At 42.4% G+C, this 17,336-nt stretch overlaps 1 protein-coding gene across 3 annotated transcripts in view; it reads right to left on the bottom strand.

The window, feature by feature from the left end:
• TTF2 (transcription termination factor 2) overlaps positions 1-10,309 on the bottom strand; it is a 35,053-nt gene extending 24,744 nt beyond the window's left edge. For all 3 annotated transcript variants that reach the window (XM_073307902.2, XM_073307912.2, XM_073307891.2), the window contains exons 1-8: positions 10,229-10,309; positions 9,835-9,946; positions 8,635-8,721; positions 6,422-6,488; positions 4,795-5,829; positions 3,449-3,575; positions 2,433-2,633; positions 661-818 (exon numbers count right to left, since the gene is read on the bottom strand). In XM_073307902.2, coding sequence (XP_073164003.2) covers positions 661-818; positions 2,433-2,633; positions 3,449-3,575; positions 4,795-5,829; positions 6,422-6,488; positions 8,635-8,721; positions 9,835-9,946; positions 10,229-10,256 — 1,815 coding nt within the window. In that variant the 5' untranslated portion in view covers positions 10,257-10,309. The remainder of the gene's footprint in view (positions 1-660; positions 819-2,432; positions 2,634-3,448; positions 3,576-4,794; positions 5,830-6,421; positions 6,489-8,634; positions 8,722-9,834; positions 9,947-10,228) is intronic.
• Positions 10,310-17,336: the final 7,027 nt, after the last annotated feature.

Consider the following 17,336-nt stretch of genomic DNA (forward strand, 5'->3'; position numbering starts at 1 on the left):
TTTCACTAGTGCCAGACTCACTATTCAAACCATCTCAAGTTATTTTCCTGCAGGGAAAAAACCATATGTGATTATGTATTAAGAACTGTATCATAATGCATACACACAAGGGGGCTGAATTATGGTTGTCCAGGCAGCCTTAATCTGGCATTTCCTAACTGTCGAGTAAGTGACTTTACATCCTAAACAACATTATTTCAGCATAGTTTTTGTATGTCATATTTAGACTAAAGCAGCACCCAGAGAATCAGGATCAGAGCCCCATTGTGCTAGGTGCTCTGTAAATACATACATAGACATGGCCTCTATCCCAAAGACTTTACAATCTTAGAGAAGAAGAAAAGTGATAAGGTTCCAATGTAGCTGACAGAACGCTAAAAGTCTTCTGGTAAAACTGAAGATTCATACGTCACTCGCAGTACTGCAGTTTGCTCTTCCTACAAAAAAATGATAGGAGCGAAGGACAAACCTCTGCTTTTTATTGATGCACCTCTTGGCTTAAGTGGAACAGTATACATAAGGCAGTACATTTGTCTAGGAATAGGTAATACGTTGGAATTGCCCATTTTATAGCATAATCCCTGACATTATGTTTCATAATGGAGATTACATGAAACTGTGAATCAAATTGAGTACTGCTCTCTCTTGCTACTGGCTCACCTTCAACCCAGATGGGTCCTCAGCCACAGTCTCCTCTGTGGGGCAGGATTCTAGAGATCTGTGAAGATGGTTAATGGCATCACTTGTGGCACTGTGCACTGCCCTGAGTCGATCTTCAGTCATTCTGCCTCCGTACAATCCCTGCACACTGGCGCTTGCTAGGAAAAGGCAGCACAGTGAACGAGCACTGTTTATAGCACTAATTCCCACTAATAAGCTCAGAGGCTAAAAGGCATGGTTAAATGGCTACAGGCTTCCAGAAAACACCACAGTGCACCTCCCTGGTAACAAACATGGATGAGTGTGATTAAAAATTGATTGTTTTATTTTTTAATTTAAGTTAAATAGAGGTTTATTTTTAAAAAAACTTAAATGTGAAATTGACAACACAGGTTAAAGCTTAAATCTATTAAAATCATGTAAAAATAAACATTAAGCAAACATTAACAAAAAACATTAAGCAGTACATGTCTGCTGCCAAGTTTTAAAGACAAAAAAAATCAAACCATTGAACTAGTGGAAGTTACTGGCTAAGCACCTGGAGCCAGAGTTTGTTGAAGTGCTAAACCAGCTTTTGTCAGCAGGTGCAAAAAGAATATTTTCTTCATTTCAGTTTATTCATCTAGTTCTTCAAACCTTAAGAAACCAACTGGGTGTTGAAAAAACAGAAACGTTTGTTTTCCCCTCTTCCAATCCATGAATAAAAACTAGGTGTTAGAGGATGAGATCTATTAGCTTTAAAATCTGGAAGGACATGGTGACCAGAAACAAATCAGTTCAATTCACTAACTACAGATAATACTTCCTTTGTTTAATAAATCAGTTTTAAATGCAAAACATGCTTTAATAAATTTTGATGAATTTTTTTCTTATGTATCCAGAACATTTTAGTTTTATTTAATAAAAAAATTAAATGGTGCTTTTGTGTATTTTTGACTGAATTTGAATTTCCATCCAAACAGAGCTTAACACAAATCACAAGTAAAATTAATCATAATCGAGTAAATAAGAAATTCTTAATTTTTAAATTTTTATTAAAAATGATGAATTATGCATCTGAATAAATGTAAATTAAGCTATATAAATGCTTAAATAAATGTGTATAGATATAGAGAGGAAAAAAGGACAAAGTGTAGTGTAAAAGCTATATTTAGTTGCAAATAAACATGTTTTAATGGTTACCAACCAATAAGAATCCTTTCTTTAGAAAAACTAAAGAGTACAATGCAAAACAAAATTTAAACTGATGATTTAAATCAAGATTTCCGGCTTGCTGTTTTAAATAACCTTGATTTAAATCAAACCACCCTGCAAGGAATTAGTATTTGATCACACTGCCTAATCCCCATGGGCAACATAGAGCTAACTTTTTTCATATATCTTATAGGTCACCAAACCCACCTACCCACGGAGTTCTCCACTTGGTTCAGGATGGAGAATAGCATACTGGGATCTATACTCTGCTTAATGAAGGACCACGTCAGCAGTTTGCCAGAAACCAACCTAACAAAATAAAGCAAAGTTTCTGACTCCCCGATGTACCCAGATATTCCTTCTATCAGGATTTACTCCTCAAGATACCTCATTGTACTTTTCTCTACACTAAGATTCTATGGAAGAAAGCAACTAGAAATTTACTGGAATAAGCTCTTGCTCATCCACAGAGTTTAGGATTCCCTCCAAACTGCTGCTTGATTATGGTACCTAATCTGAAAAAAGCCAACTGCTAGCTAGCAAGTAGGCCTAGTTTCTTGCTGCCCACTCAACCTTACCTCCATAGACACTACTGTAGTATTGACTGGGTCCCAGAGAGGGAGCTGAGCTGCAGCCATGCAATCCTAGAGAGGTTTTAGCAAGAGGATCCTGGAATGGCTGTGGGTTTTTCAGATGCACAGACTTGGATGGTTCAGTGGTCGTCCTGCTGAATGGGTTGCACAGAGATTCTTCCTGATTGTCACTACTCACACTGTTCCCTGTTTGAGAAGGGAAACATTCAAGGTTAATCGCTCGGCAATGGACTTTGTAGTCTCTCAGCTTTAGGTCAACATTTCAAGTGTGGCACAGTGGAGAAGGGACCAAAAGGTTTCACTTAACAAGGACCATTCAGTGGCGTATTTGAGACATGGGAGTCTCAGTTCTGTTCCCAGAGGATCTGTCCATGTTACAAGGGGTGTCCTTCTTGACACTCTCAGCATGTACAAGTGCCCAGGAACAAATGGCCCAGTGAATCTGAGAGGGTCCATCTCATCCACAGGTGATTAATACAGTTAATTAGGTTAGTGAATTAGCATACAGGATTGTGAAGAAACTCCAAAAGTATCCGCTCAACCACATCTGGCTACAAAATGGCAGATGAAGTTTAGTACATTGTACACCTGAGGCAAAATAATTGAAATACCTTGTACAAAAAGTAAGGTTCTCAACAGAGAGAAAAAGTTAACCCTTAGGATACTGGTCAGTTAGACACAGGTGACGTACATGATTTGCCTTAAGTCATACAGTCAAGTACTGGCAGAACTGGAACAGAATCCAGAAATTCTGGAGTCTAGTCATGTGCTCAAGTCATGAGAGAAAACCACCTCTCAATTAAAAAAAATTTAAAAAAATAAAATAATCAACTTTAATACATTCCTTCATTCATTTTCAGGTGTTTCAATTAATATGCTGTGTCCAGCTTCCTAGCATTCCCATGGCTCTATATATGCAACACACCATGTATGAACTTATACCTTATGTACACACTGTAGTCGGACACACCACTTGGCAAAATACTGACCAATCCTCTTACCTGCCTCTGCACTTTCTGCTGTTGAGAGGCTGAGAGCACTGAGCGCAGCTTCCAAACCCTGCACTTGCTTTAATAATCTTTCGCCTTTATCCGGTAGGGCCTGAAGATTCACTGTCGCCAAAGTGCTCTGAAAAACAAAACCCAAAAATCCATGTCTTATCTACTTGGTACTGATATCCACCCCCAACTACTTCCAACCAGTCTCCTCTACACAGAACAGTCAAAAGTAAAAAGGGTAAGACTTGCATTCTAGGAAGTCAGATATTTTAACCTAATTCTGCAATCTCCAAAATATTTGTAAGTGTAACGTAGTTCGTATAAGGATTATATCAATCTCTGGAGCATCTTTAACCAGAAAATAAGATAACTATTATTAAATTTTAGGGGAGGGGAATTAGGAACCCCTGATTCCCTAAGATTATGAGAAGGGGAACACAACCAGCATAGCCTAAAGATCTCAACAGCTCTCCAAGGCACTAAGTCTAGATTGCTTTCTTTATTCATTATTTTTACTCCTTTCTACACCATGTTATCCAACAGAAGCAATAGTTCTAGTAGCGAGATCTAAATTCTATTTTGACTTATGCGGGATCAACAGAATTTCTAAGTTTTCAGATCTTTATAATTAGTAATTATGAACAAAAGCGAAAGAACACATCTTGTTTTCTCCATCCCAGAGTAAGCATGCAAAGCTGGAATCATAAATATTCTCCACGATGTCTTTTTAAAGTCATTTTTCCAAAGTATTACCAAACTTTTAAAAAGTGAACATGGCTGCAGTCTCCTCCATTTGATGCAATTTTGGGTGCTTCCCAAAATAGGTAGACAGACATGTACTAGCACTTCTCAAGCAAAGTTGCAAATAGCACTCAGGCTAGTCTCCTAAGTACAATCCTGCCTGACCCCAGGTACGGATTTGCGGAACTAGCCCTAGCTGTTGCCCATCCCACTGCAGCCACACGACTATCTGTAGTACGCTAGGTCGAGCGGAGATAGCACGTGTCTACTCACTCTGGAAAGCGCTCCCTCAGCTGCTATGTAGACACAGCCTAAGGTGCAGCCCATATGCTGCTGACATGGCCCTCAGAGAAGAAAATACTAAGTACCCCCAAGCTAGAGGATATGAAGTTCTCTCACACAGTGTTTTAAGTGTATATAGATCCAACTGATTTGTGTCTAGCCTGAGTTTTCAGAAGCCTGAAGTGATCACCTTTCTCTAAGTACTCCAGAGAGTACTGCCTTACATATACTGCTCGGTAGGGGTTATTAGTTTTGACTGAGCTGATGCAAACAGCTGCCTCGAGACTGGGAAGAGCAAAAGTGAAGTGTATAATAGAAACAACAACCTTTTTCTGTTTCAGCTGGACTGTAAGATGGTTCTGAAGGGCTTTGGTGTCCAGGGTTTCTTCCTTTTGCAAAGATGTTGCAACTCCTGAAGAGGAAGAGAAAATCCTTTGCTCACTCTTCCCAGATGTTCTCTCACGAACCTCCCCCTGTTGCAAATCCAATACTGACCCATCAGGTTGGTCTTTGCCCAACTTGGAAGAAACAAACACAATTTCACCTTCATCACTGTTAGTATTTTGAGTTACATATTTTCGCTCCCCTGGCACTATTCCTGCCTTTGATGGTGCTGGCTGTGCAACTGGGCCTCCTTCAGAGGGCACTTGGAGCAATGCTGATGGTATTGACAAGTCTGTAGCCTCCTGGGAAATCACACACTCTCTGGGTGTCACATTCTTCTCTCTAGCCTTCCCACCAGCATCTACCTTCACTTCTATTCCTTTGCCCCTGTTGCTTTTTGAGTCTCCCTTTCTGAGCTGCTCCTCTCTCAGTGGCTCAGTGCTTGTTTTTTGGCTGTCAAGGCTTGGGGATGAAGGCTTCAGTTTCCTTTCTCTATGCAAGGCATCTTTCACTGGCTTCGCACATGCCTCCTCCTCTATTTGCTCAGAGGGTTTCTCAGACTCTCCACTGGTGCCGTATTTTTGTTTATCCCCAGAAAGGTTTCTCTCTTTCTGAGCCTCAGACTGACTTGATTTAGCTCTGGTCCCTGTTCCCTTCCCAAGTTCTGTGTCACTCCTCTTCTCCCCAGACTGTTTTTTCTTAATCTTCATTCCCACTGGATGCTCTCTTCCCATCTGGGATTCAGATGTCAGTTTCTCCTCCTTCTTTTTATCTAATGCCTGCTCTCTCTTTTCCTTCTGTTTCCCTCCTTCGATGTTATTTTTTTCCCTGTTGCCTTTATTAAGTAGCTTCCAGGAGGACAGTTCACAATTCTTGTCTAGAACTTTGAATGGATTTCGCTGACCATTGGGATTAAGGAATAGCTCTGATGCATACTGGGATTCTGCATCTACTGGCGGTTTGATGGCTTTGGAATCCTGCAAAATATGCAAATAAAATTATTCTTTAGAACATGAATTAGGAAAGAATATTACCCCATCCACACCCTCAACCATGCCATAACCCACTCAAGAAAGATCAGATTCTGGGAATATCACCCTTCCCATAACTCCAGCTAGGCTGTGTCAGAGCCGCCATCCTTCTGTTCAAGTACTAGTAAGTGCCTGGCTGTAGAAGGCACTAATGAGAAGCATAAAGCTGATTCCTTGCACCCACTGCCCCAGGGACTAAGCAGGATGTCTCATCAACCATGCAGCCTCTGGGAATGGGGATAGGGGGAAAAAGAGAAGAGACCACAGCTGGATACTGAACCCAAGTTGCCCACAATCCAGAGTACTCCCTGTACTTTGGTCTGAGGCAGTTAGTTTTATCTAAGCCTGTAAAGAGAGGCCCCTGCGTGAAATATTTCATTTTAAGAACAGCGGCTTGACACCTGAAATCCAGATGGAGCATTGCACGCTGGAACCGATAGCCCGTCGCAGGTTGAACTACAGGTTGCATAGTGGACAAATGTAAACAATTGCATGCTGTGAGCAACAGAGAGCTTAAATATAAATGACACACATGTACCTGCCATGGGATGCTCCCACACCACCTCTTCCCTTCCATCTTACTTTTAAGGCATCGATAGTATAGCCTAGTAGACAATAAAAGAAACCATGAGCTCCGAAAGCAAGTTTAACACATATACCAGTATGTTCCATCACAGAGAATCTTTACAAATTCAGTTTGCACAGGCAGTGTCCCAGACAGACTCTCTGGATCTGCACTTTACAGGGATTTGTCTGCATTTAGTATATCGCTCAAGACCTTTGGAAAAATAAACAAGATCAAATTTAGTAACTGCCCAATGCATAGCTTTCTATAATATTAAAATCCTCTGGATACATTCATTTCCTCTGCTTATAGTTCCTCTCTTGTCTTGAAACAAAAACTGAAGGTGTGGTGACACGGAACATTCAACACGATTCAGTCATTGATTATGATCAAAGTCTTGGGAACCCCTCATGGTTTACCAAAGCCCAAATTTCTTTGCCTTTTAAGAGATGGGCTGTGCAATGCATTTCTCTGAAGCCGGGGGCGGTGGGGAAAGGAAGGCGTTTGGCTATGGAATAAGAGGGAGGCTTCTTTTTTAATTTGGCAGCTGACAAACAGAGCTCTGTGAGATGCTTTTACTGGATTGCAGCTGTTTTCTATTTAATCATTGTGAATTTTAATTGAACACATGTTGAGAGCTTATGTGGGATATAAATATAAATAAATAATTGTACCAAAGAAAAACCTTTTATGATAACATGACATTGTTACAAGTAAATAATTGGATCACTGAATAGAATAAGTTGGTTCTTAACATGAAAGGAGCCAAAATTTTGAAAGTTATTGAATAAATGAATCAAAAAATGGAAGAACAATGATAAGAAAGCCTTGTTTAAGTTTTTCAAGGAAGGCATTGGGAGTCAGAAAATTGGGTTCCATTCCACCACCTACTTGCTTAACTTCTTAAACTCAAGTTTCCTAACCGTAAAAAGGGTTAATACCCATCTCATAGGAGACTGTGCACAAGCAATTAACAAAAATATGTTAAATCAATGTCAAAACTACAAGTAGCATTAACTTGCATATAGATTGTATCTATACATTCACATATAGATCTATCACCTATATGACAGAAATACCCATGTGACAAATTGGGGTAGCATCTGATTAATAATCACACACCTGTGTGATTTATCACATAACTGTAACACCTGCCAAATAATCCAACTCCCCAGGATTTATTTTAACATTTCCAACTGCTGAGCAGCTTCAAACAGTTGATGCTAAACAAACAAACATCATTAATCTGCCAAACAAATGTTTCCTCCCCACCCCTACTGTAGAATTTCCCTCAAAAACCATACATGTCAGAGACCTACAATGATCTTGGGCCAGTGACAACTTTAGTGTCCAATATCCAATGGCCCAGCAGGACTAGAAATGGGATATTGACATCACTGAAGGGGAGAGCTGAGCCTTTCTAGTGGGACCTGGCTCTCATTTTTAGTCCTGGGCTGGCCAGAGCTAGACTAAATTATGACATTTTTATGTACAGGATTCTATTTTACACCATTTATTAGTGTTAATTCTCTCTGTCTGAGCTCAGCCCATTTGGACTCATGCTGACCAAGACACAGGCACAAGGACACAAAAAATAGTACTATGATTTTTTTAAATCTCTGTAATGTTCCTAAAATAGATTTTCCTGTAACATGTGTGTCATACAGAGACTACAGGATGACACTCTATAAAAGTTATACCAGCACTTGTTTCTGATGATCTGGATAACTCAGAAATGGCTTTAGCACGCACGATTAATGTGATCATCACAAACTCATGCCAATAAAATTCTTATATCACATCACTGTTTACTATCTATACAAACTATGTCTAGCCAATAGAAACTGAACTTTGTTGGGAGCTGCTTTTTGTAGGCCTTGCAGTGTCCAACACACATACAATCCATCCAATGATATCTACAATTTAACGTTGTAAGAGTCAGACTGTTTTAAAATGATGCCAATTTCAGTACAACAAAGACATCCCACCTCAATCCAGATATTTACATTCTATGCTCTTAGGAACTGGAACCTGCCATATTTGAAAAATAATATGCAAACCTGCAGAAATGTATATACCAAGCAGGATAGTGATCAGGCTGTGCTGCCACAAGAAGGAAGAGTTATCCTAACTTTTCAAATTAATAGGAATTACATGCTGTACATGTTCCCTTTGGACAAACCTACTTGTATTCTTCTCTGTCCTGTTGCTGAATCAGAACTTGCAGCTCCACCATGTACTTCTCATGGATCAAGCAGTAGGAAGCAGGAAGGCTGAAGGTGGGGGGAAAAGATTTGAGCTGTCTGAGTAAGAGCAATAGCAGAAACAAATGCTTAAGGCAAAATCCTTAGAGGAAGATCTCAAAGACACCTTCGTTCAGAGACATGTAGGAGGTCAGGTTCACCGAACTAACAGCTCATTGTCGGGGCTCCCCAAACAGCCCCCAATTCACTTAAAATTAATAAAAGAGCTAATCCCTTCTCTCTCTTAGTTTCCAGCACTTAAGACACGAAATGCCATTTATGTAACAAAAACAGTGGTTTTCTTGAACCCATGATTAACTCAGGTCTTCTGTATTGTTTTGGTATAATTTATAAAGGGGTAGTCAAGATGGGAGACAATTGAATCTCTGGTTTCTATATAGAAAGATTAAGAGGCAAGATATTGATATTACTAGCTAATCTGTGGGTGAACTGCAGGATGGTCTATGGCTACATCTACAAACCACAGCATTTTGTAACCCATGATGAGTATATATGATGCATATGGGCATCCGAGTTGAAGGTGTGTAGGCTAGTTGGAGATACAGGCTGACATTTTACATCCTGACATATCTCCTTTACCATGACTACAAAAAAGTTGATAACTGTTAATCAGTTGGTGTGATCAGTCTGCTGCCTATCATGATGACTATTATCGCATTGTTCCTTTGTGTTTCCCTCACTTATCTGTATCACTTATCTTAGTCTTAGACTGTGAGCTTTTTGGGTCAGAGACCATCTTTTTGATCTGTGTTTGTACCACAGCTAGTGCAATGGGGTCCTGGCCTCTGACTAGAGCTCCTAGGAACTATGATAATAAAAACATTAAATAATAGGATACTCTACAGGCTCTCTGTGGGGATTAGGATGTTTCTGCCTTCCTATAAATCCGTTCCACACTCAGATTATATGTTTAAACTGCAATGCCCCTCAGAACAAATATACAGCAGCTGCCTTTGCTTAGTAATGAATATTGTTATAATGTAATCTGAGAGCGGATCCAACACTGGAAAACCTAAGGTGACACACACCGCATCCCAGGCTGTGCCGTGACAGCTCAGCATCACCCCAGAGGATGGGGCGAGTACGTGTGCAGAACAGGAACCTCCGAGTCCCTAAACCTACTGTGCAGGGAGGGTGAATCCGCAGGGCGCCTGGTCCTGGACCCCGCACATGTAGAAGCTTTTCCCTTTGTTTGGCCCATCGCAGACGCCTGTTTTCAGGAAACAGAGAGACCCTGGTGGGGGGGGGGGAAGAAAAGCAGCCTTGTGAGACTCAGCCTCCCAGCATCCGCTCCACTCTGAGACCCGGGGCTAGGGCGCTCCTCCAGCCCCGGGGATACCCCCAGCCCCAGGAGACCCCCCCCACGCCCAGTTTGGGGACCCCGCGCCAGGGACACACCCCCCCCGGGGAAAAAAAAGAAGAAACCCGGGCCCAGGGAGGCCGCCTCAGAAAAGCCCAGCCCGACCCGGGGGACCCCGCAGCCCCCCAGGCATGTCACGGCGGCTCCGCCCCTCACCGTGCCCCGCGCACCGCACCGCCTCCATCCCCAGGCCTCAAAGCCCCCGCGCGGTCCCGGCCCCGGCAGAGTCTCCGGGAAACGCGTCCCGCCGGCCCCGCCCCCGCTCTGGGAGTCAGCCAATCCGACATATGGATCCGGCCTCGTCACTGACACAGTGGCCAGTAGGAGCGGGGCGGGAGGATGGCCAGCCAATCGCAGCGGGGCACAGCCCTCCAATCTCTCCGTCTCTCTCTGCGCGGGCCCTCAGCTTTCGAATGGTGGGGAAGAGGCGGGCAAAGCTAAGGGGGCAGGTCATTGGTGGGAAGCCAACCAATGAGACCTGGCGAGAACTCCTCCTTGCCCTCCCCCGCCTACACACCCCGTGGGACGCCCCGTCCCACCCCGAGGCCGGGTCTTGTGCGTGTTTCTTGATGAAGAAACCTGCTCCCCGCCCCCTCCCGCCCCCCGGTCCCCGGCGCGCGGTGCCCGCTGCGCACGCAGCTGGAGCACAAGGTGCCTTGCAGTTGCTCTGCTCGTGCCGGGCGTGTCCAGTGCTCCTTGCCTGCCTGCACCATTTCTGATCTGCCCCTGGGGAAGGGCTGGATATTTGGCCCAGGGCACCGGGCAACTCCCCCCCTGCTCTCGCTAGAAATGGCACCGAGCTGTACGGCTGGAGGGGACTTCAGTAGATCATGTCGTCCATCCATCCCCTTGCGCAGAGGCAGGATTAGGGTGATCAGATAGCAAGGGTGAAAAATCCGGAGGGGGTGGCGGGCAATAGGCACCACCTATATAAGACAAAGCCCCAAACGTTGGGACTGTCCCTATAAAATCAGGACATCGGGTCATACTAGGCAGGACTAAGTAAACCTAGACCATCCCAAATGTGTTTGTCCAACCTGTTCTTAAAACCCTCCAGCGACAGGGATTCCACAACCTCCCTTGGAAGCCTCTTCCAGAGCTTAACCACCCTTACAGTTAGAAAGTTTTTCCTAATATCTAACCTAAATTTCCCTAGCTGCAGATTAAGCCCAGTACTTCTTTTCCTACTGTCAGTGGAGATGGAGAATAGTCAATCACTATCCTCTTTGTAACAGCCTGTAACTTATTTGAAGACTGTTATCAGGTCCCCCTCAGGCTTCTTTTCTCAAGACTAAACATGCCCAGTTCTTTTTAACCTTTTCTCATAGATCAGGTTTTGTAAACCTTTTGTTGCTCTCCTCTGGACTCTCTCCAATTTGTCCAAATCTTTCCTAAAGTGTAGCACCTAGAACTGGACACAGTACTACAGCTGAGACCTCACCATTGTCAAGTAGATCAGGACAATTACCTCCCATGGCTTACATTCAACACTCCTGTTAATATACTCCAGAATGATATTAGTCTTTTTTGCAACTGCATCACATTGTTGGTGCATATTCAGTTTGTGATCTATTGTATCCTCCAGATTCTTTTCAGCAGTACAACTATCTAGCCAGTTATTCCCCATTTTGTAGTTGTTTATTTGATTTTTCCTTCCTGAGTAAAATACGTTGTACTTATCTTTATTGAATTTCATCTTGTTGAATTCAGACCAATTCTCCAATTTGTGAAAGTCATTTTGAGTTCTAATCCTATTGTCCAAAGTACTTGCAACCTTGCAGCTTGGTGTCATCTGTAAATTTTGTAAGCATGCTCTCCACTCCATTATCCAAGTCAATGAAAATATTGAATAGTACTGGTCCCATGATTGATCTCTATGGGACCCTACTAAATATACCCTCCCAGTTTGACAGTGAACCATTCGTTGATAGCTACTCTTTGAGTACAGTCTTTCACCCAGTTTTTCATTGACCTTAAGAACGTAAGACAGGCCACACTGGATCAGAGCAAAGGTCCATCAAGCCTAGTATCCTGTCTTCCGCCAATGGCCAATACCAGGTGCCCCAGAGGGATTGAACAGAACACGTAATCATCAAGTGATCCATCCCCTGTTGCCCATTCCCAGCTTCTGGCAAACAGAGGCTAGGGACACCAACCCTGCCCATCCTGGCTAATAGCCATTGATGGACCTATCCTCCATGAATTTATCTAGTTCTTTTTTGACCTTATAGCAATTTCATCTAGATCGCATTTCCCTAGTTTGCTTACGTGAATGTCATGGGGACTGTGTCAAACGCCTTACTAAAATCAAGATATATCACATCCACTGCTTTCCTCCATCCACTAGGCGAGTAACCCTGTCAAAGTAAAGAAATCAGGTTATTCTGGAGTAATTTTTGTTATTGACAAATCCATGTTGGCTATTCCTTATAACCTATTTTTCCTCTAGAGGCTTAAAAATGATTGTTTTTTTTTCATAGATTCATAGATATTTAGGTCAGAAGGGACCATTATGATCATCTAGTCTGACCTCCTGCACAATGCAGGCCACAGAACTTCACCCACCACTCCTAAAAAAGACCTCACACCTATATCTGTGCTATTGAAGTCCTCAAATTGTAGTTTGAAGACCTCAAGGAGCAGAGAATCCTCCAGCAAGTGACCCATGCCCCATGCTACAGAGGAAGGCGAAAAACCTCCAGGGCCTTCCAATCTGCCCTGGAGGAAAATTCCTTCCCGACCCCAAATATGGCGATCAGCTAAACCCTGAGCATATGGGCAAGATTCATCAGCCAGATACTACAGAAAATTCTTTCCCGGGTAACTTGGATCTTACCCCATCTAAAAACCCATCACAGGCCATTGGGCCTATTTACCATGAATATTTAATTACCAAAACCATGTTATCCCATCATACCATCTCCTCCATAAACTTATCGAGTTTAATCTTAAAGCAAGATAGATCTTTTGCCCCCACCACTTCCCTCGGAAGGCTATTCCAAAACTTCACTCCTCTGATGGTTAGAAACCTTCGTCTAATTTCTAATCTAAATTTCCTAGTGGCCAGTTTATATCCATTTGTTCTTGTGTCCACATTGGTACTGAGTTTAAATAATTCCTCTCCCTCTCTGGTATTTATCCCTCTGATATATTTATAGAGAGCAATCATATCTCCCCTCAACCTTCTTTTAGTTAGGCTAAACAAGCCAAGCTCCCTGAGTCTCCTTTCATAAGACAAGTTTTCCATTCCTCGGATCATCCTAGTAGCCCTTCTCTGTACCTGTTCCAGTTTGAATTCATCCTTCTTAAACATGGGAGACCAGAACTGCACACAGTATTCCAGGTGAGGTCTCACCAGTGCCTTATATAACGGTACTAAAACCTCCTTATCCCTACTGGAAATACCTCTCCTGATGCATCCCAAGACGACATTAGCTTTTTTCACAGCCATATCACATTGGCAGCTCATAGTCAACCTATGATCAACCAATACTCCAAGGTCCTTTTCCTCCTCCGTTACTTCTAGTTGATGCGTCCCTAGCTTATAACTAAAATTCTTGTTATTAATCCCTAAATGCATGACCTTACACTTCTCACTATTAAATTTCATCCTATTCCTATTACTCCAGTTTACAAGGTCATCCAGATCCTCCTGTAGGGTATCCCTGTCCTTCTCTAAATTAGCAATACCTCCCAGCTTTGTATCATCTGCAAACTTTATTAGCACACTCCCACTTTTTGTGCCCAGGTCAGTAATAAAAAGATTAAATAAGATTGGTCCCAAAACTGATCCTTGAGGAACTCCACTGGTAACCTCCCTCCAACTTGACAGTTCACCTTTCAGTAGGACCCGTTGTAGTCTCCCCTTTAACCAATTCCCTATCCACCTTTCAATTTTCCTATTGATGCCCATCTTATCCAATTTAACTAATAATTCCCCATGTGGCACAGTATCAAACGCCTTACTAAAATCTAAATAAATTAGATCCACTGCGTTTCCTTTATCTAAAAAATCTGTTACTCTCTCAAAGAAGGAAATCAAGTTGGTTTGGCACGATCTACCTTTTGTAAAACCATGTTGTATTTTGTCCCATTTACCATTGACTTCAATGTCCTTAACTACCTTCTCCTTCAAAATTTTTTCCAAGACCTTGCATACTACAGATGTCAAACTAACAGGCCTATAATTACTTGGATCACTTTTTTTCCCTTTCTTAAAAATAGGAACTATGTTAGCAATTCTCCAATCATATGGTACAACCCCTGAATTTACAGATTCATTAAAAATTCTTGCTAATGGGCTTGCAATTTCTTGTGCCAATTCTTTTAATATTCTTGGATGAAGATTATCTGGGCCCCCCGATTTAGCCCCATTAAGCTGTTTGAGTTTCGCTTCTACCTCAGATATGGTGATGTCTACCTCCATATCCTCATTCCCATTTATCATGCTACCATTATCCCTAAGATCCTCTTTAGTCTTATTAAAGACTGAGGCAAAGTATTTGTTTAGATATTGGGCCATGCCTAGATTATCCTTGACCTCCACTCCATCCTCAGTTTTTAGCGGTCCCACTTCTTCTTTCTTTGTTTTCTTCCTATTTATATGACTATAGAACCTTTTACTATTGGTTTTAATTCCCTTTGCAAGGTCCAACTCTACTTGACTTTTAGCCTGTCTCACTTTATCCCTACATATTCTGACCTCAATAAGGTAGCTTTCCTTACTGATCCCTCCCTTCTTCCACTCCCTATATGCTTTCTGCTTTTTCTTAATTACCTCTCTAAGATGCTTGCTCATCCAGCTTGGTCTACAACTCCTGCCTATGAATTTTTTCCCCTTTCTTGGGATGCAGGCTTCCGATAGCTTCTGCAGCTTTAATTTAAAATAATCCCAGGCCTCCTCTACCTTTAAACCCATAAATTCTTCAGTCCAATCCACTTCCCTAACTAATTTCCTTAATTTTTGAAAGTCAGCCCTTTTGAAATCAAAAACCCTAGTTGCAGATTTATTTTTGTTAATCCTTCCATTCAGTTTGAACTGAATTAGCTCATGATCACTTGAGCCAAGATTATCCCCTACAACCATTTCCTCTATGAGATCCTCATTACTCGCCAAGACCAAATCTAAAATGGCATCCCCTCTAGTCGGTTCAGCAACTACTTGTTGAAGGAATCCATCAGCTATCGCATCTAGGAAAATCTGAGCCCTATTATTATTACTAGCACTCATCCTCCAGTCTATATCTGGGAAGTTAAAGTCTCCCATGATCACACAGTTTCCATTAGTATTTACTTTATTAAAAACATTAAAAAGGGCTCTATCCATATCCAAATTAGATCCCGGCGGTCTATAGCACACCCCAAGCACTATCCCAGGGGAGGCTCTAATAGCTTTCTTCCCCAATTTAATTATTGCCCAGACAGACTCAGTCATATCCATTTCATCGCTTCTTATTTCTTTACATTCTATCTCATCATTGATATACAGTGCTACTCCACCACCTTTACCTTTATTTCGGTCTTTCCTAAACAGCACATACCCTTCAATACCTGTAGCCCAGTCATGACTACTATTCCACCAGGTCTCTGTTATACCTATAATATCTGGTTTCACTTCCTGCACCAGTAACTCTAGTTCCTCCATTTTGTTACCTAGGCTCCTTGCATTAGTGTACAAACATCTTAATTTTTGCTGTTTGGCCTCACTCACATTCTGTACCCTATTAGGCACGGTTATTTTACTACCAGTATAACCTATTAGACTTGTATCTACACTGCCCTTCCTCCTACCTACAGCTGTATCCACTCTTACTTCATTTTCTTTCCACTCTATGCTAAATTCTGGCGTGGAGATTACCTGGACATCTCCCAACCATCTCCCCCAAATTCCTAGTTTAAAGCTCTCTTAATCAGTTGTGCCAGCCTCCATCCTAGAAGTCTATTTCCTTCCCTACTCAGATGAAGTCCATCCCGAGAGAACTGTCCTCTATCCATGAATGCCTCCCAATGGCCATACATCCCAAAGCCCTCCTTATAGCACCACTGCCTAAGCCATCTATTGATAGTCATAATCTTGTCACACCTTTGTTGCCCTTCTCTAGGAACAGGCAGAATCCCACTAAAGATCACCTGAGCCTCAATTTCCTTAAGCGTCCTCCCCAGCCTAACATAGTCTCCCTTAATACTTTCCAGTGAGAATCTAGCCGTATCATTTGTTCCCACATGAAGGATAATTAGGGGATTCTTTCCCGCTCCCTTTAGAATCCTTTTTAACCTCAGGTCTACATCCCGTATCTTAGCATCTGGAAGACAGCACACCCTCCTATTTTCTGGATCAGCTCTGGTTACAGGCCTATCTATTCTTCTCAATAAAGAGTCCCCAATCACATAGACCTGCCTTTTCCTAGTGACGGTGCTATTCTCCAGTCTATCCCCTGTTCCCTCTGGCTGCAAGTTTTTTCCATTCCCATTCTCCCTTGTAATCCTTTTTAACCCATCCTGTATCCTCCTGGGGCTCATATTTGGTGTAATCTCCATTAACTCTTCCCCTTTTCCTATAGGACTAACCGCTCTTCTCTTCTTCCTTGCCCTGTCACCTTCAGTGACTACCTGCTGAGCCCCTTCTTCATTTTCCAACTCTGCAAACCTATTCTGAAGCTCTATTTCTCCTTCACTAGCCCGTCTTTTCCTCTGCCTAGTTCTTTTAGTCACATGCTTCCACTGACCACTTTCCTCACCCAGTCTCCCCTCAGAATTCCCTAGTCCTGCTTCCATCTGCAAGTCTGAGCTTTTCCCTTCAGATACCTCATGTCTTTGCTCCATAATCTGCTCAAACCCCTTCCTAAACTCTACCAGACTTTCCACCTGCATCTCCAAACCTCTGATCTTTTCCTCCATCAGCTCTATCAGACGGCATTTCATGCAGACAAAACTCTTACCAGGTGCCCCCTCCAGGATCATGTACATACCACAGCTTCCACATCCAGTCATCTTCATTGTGTCATCTGCTACATGGGTCACTCCCACTGCCACCTCTGAATCTGTCATAGCCTTCCCACCTAAATCCTGTTAATCTGGGAAACACAAACCACACCAAAACACCACCACCCACAGCAAAACCAAACCCAAGTATCAAAGTTAGGCTGACTGGGACTTGCGGGGGCAGCCAGGCTCTAGCTGGAGCCTGCAACCCACCCATGACAGCCTGACTTTCTTGTCAATTTCAAGGCTCCAGCATAGAGCCATGAAATTGACAAGAATGACA

Source organism: Lepidochelys kempii, chromosome 1 (genome assembly GCF_965140285.1).
Source record: "Lepidochelys kempii isolate rLepKem1 chromosome 1, rLepKem1.hap1, whole genome shotgun sequence".
Classification (NCBI taxonomy): Eukaryota; Metazoa; Chordata; order Testudines; family Cheloniidae; genus Lepidochelys; species Lepidochelys kempii.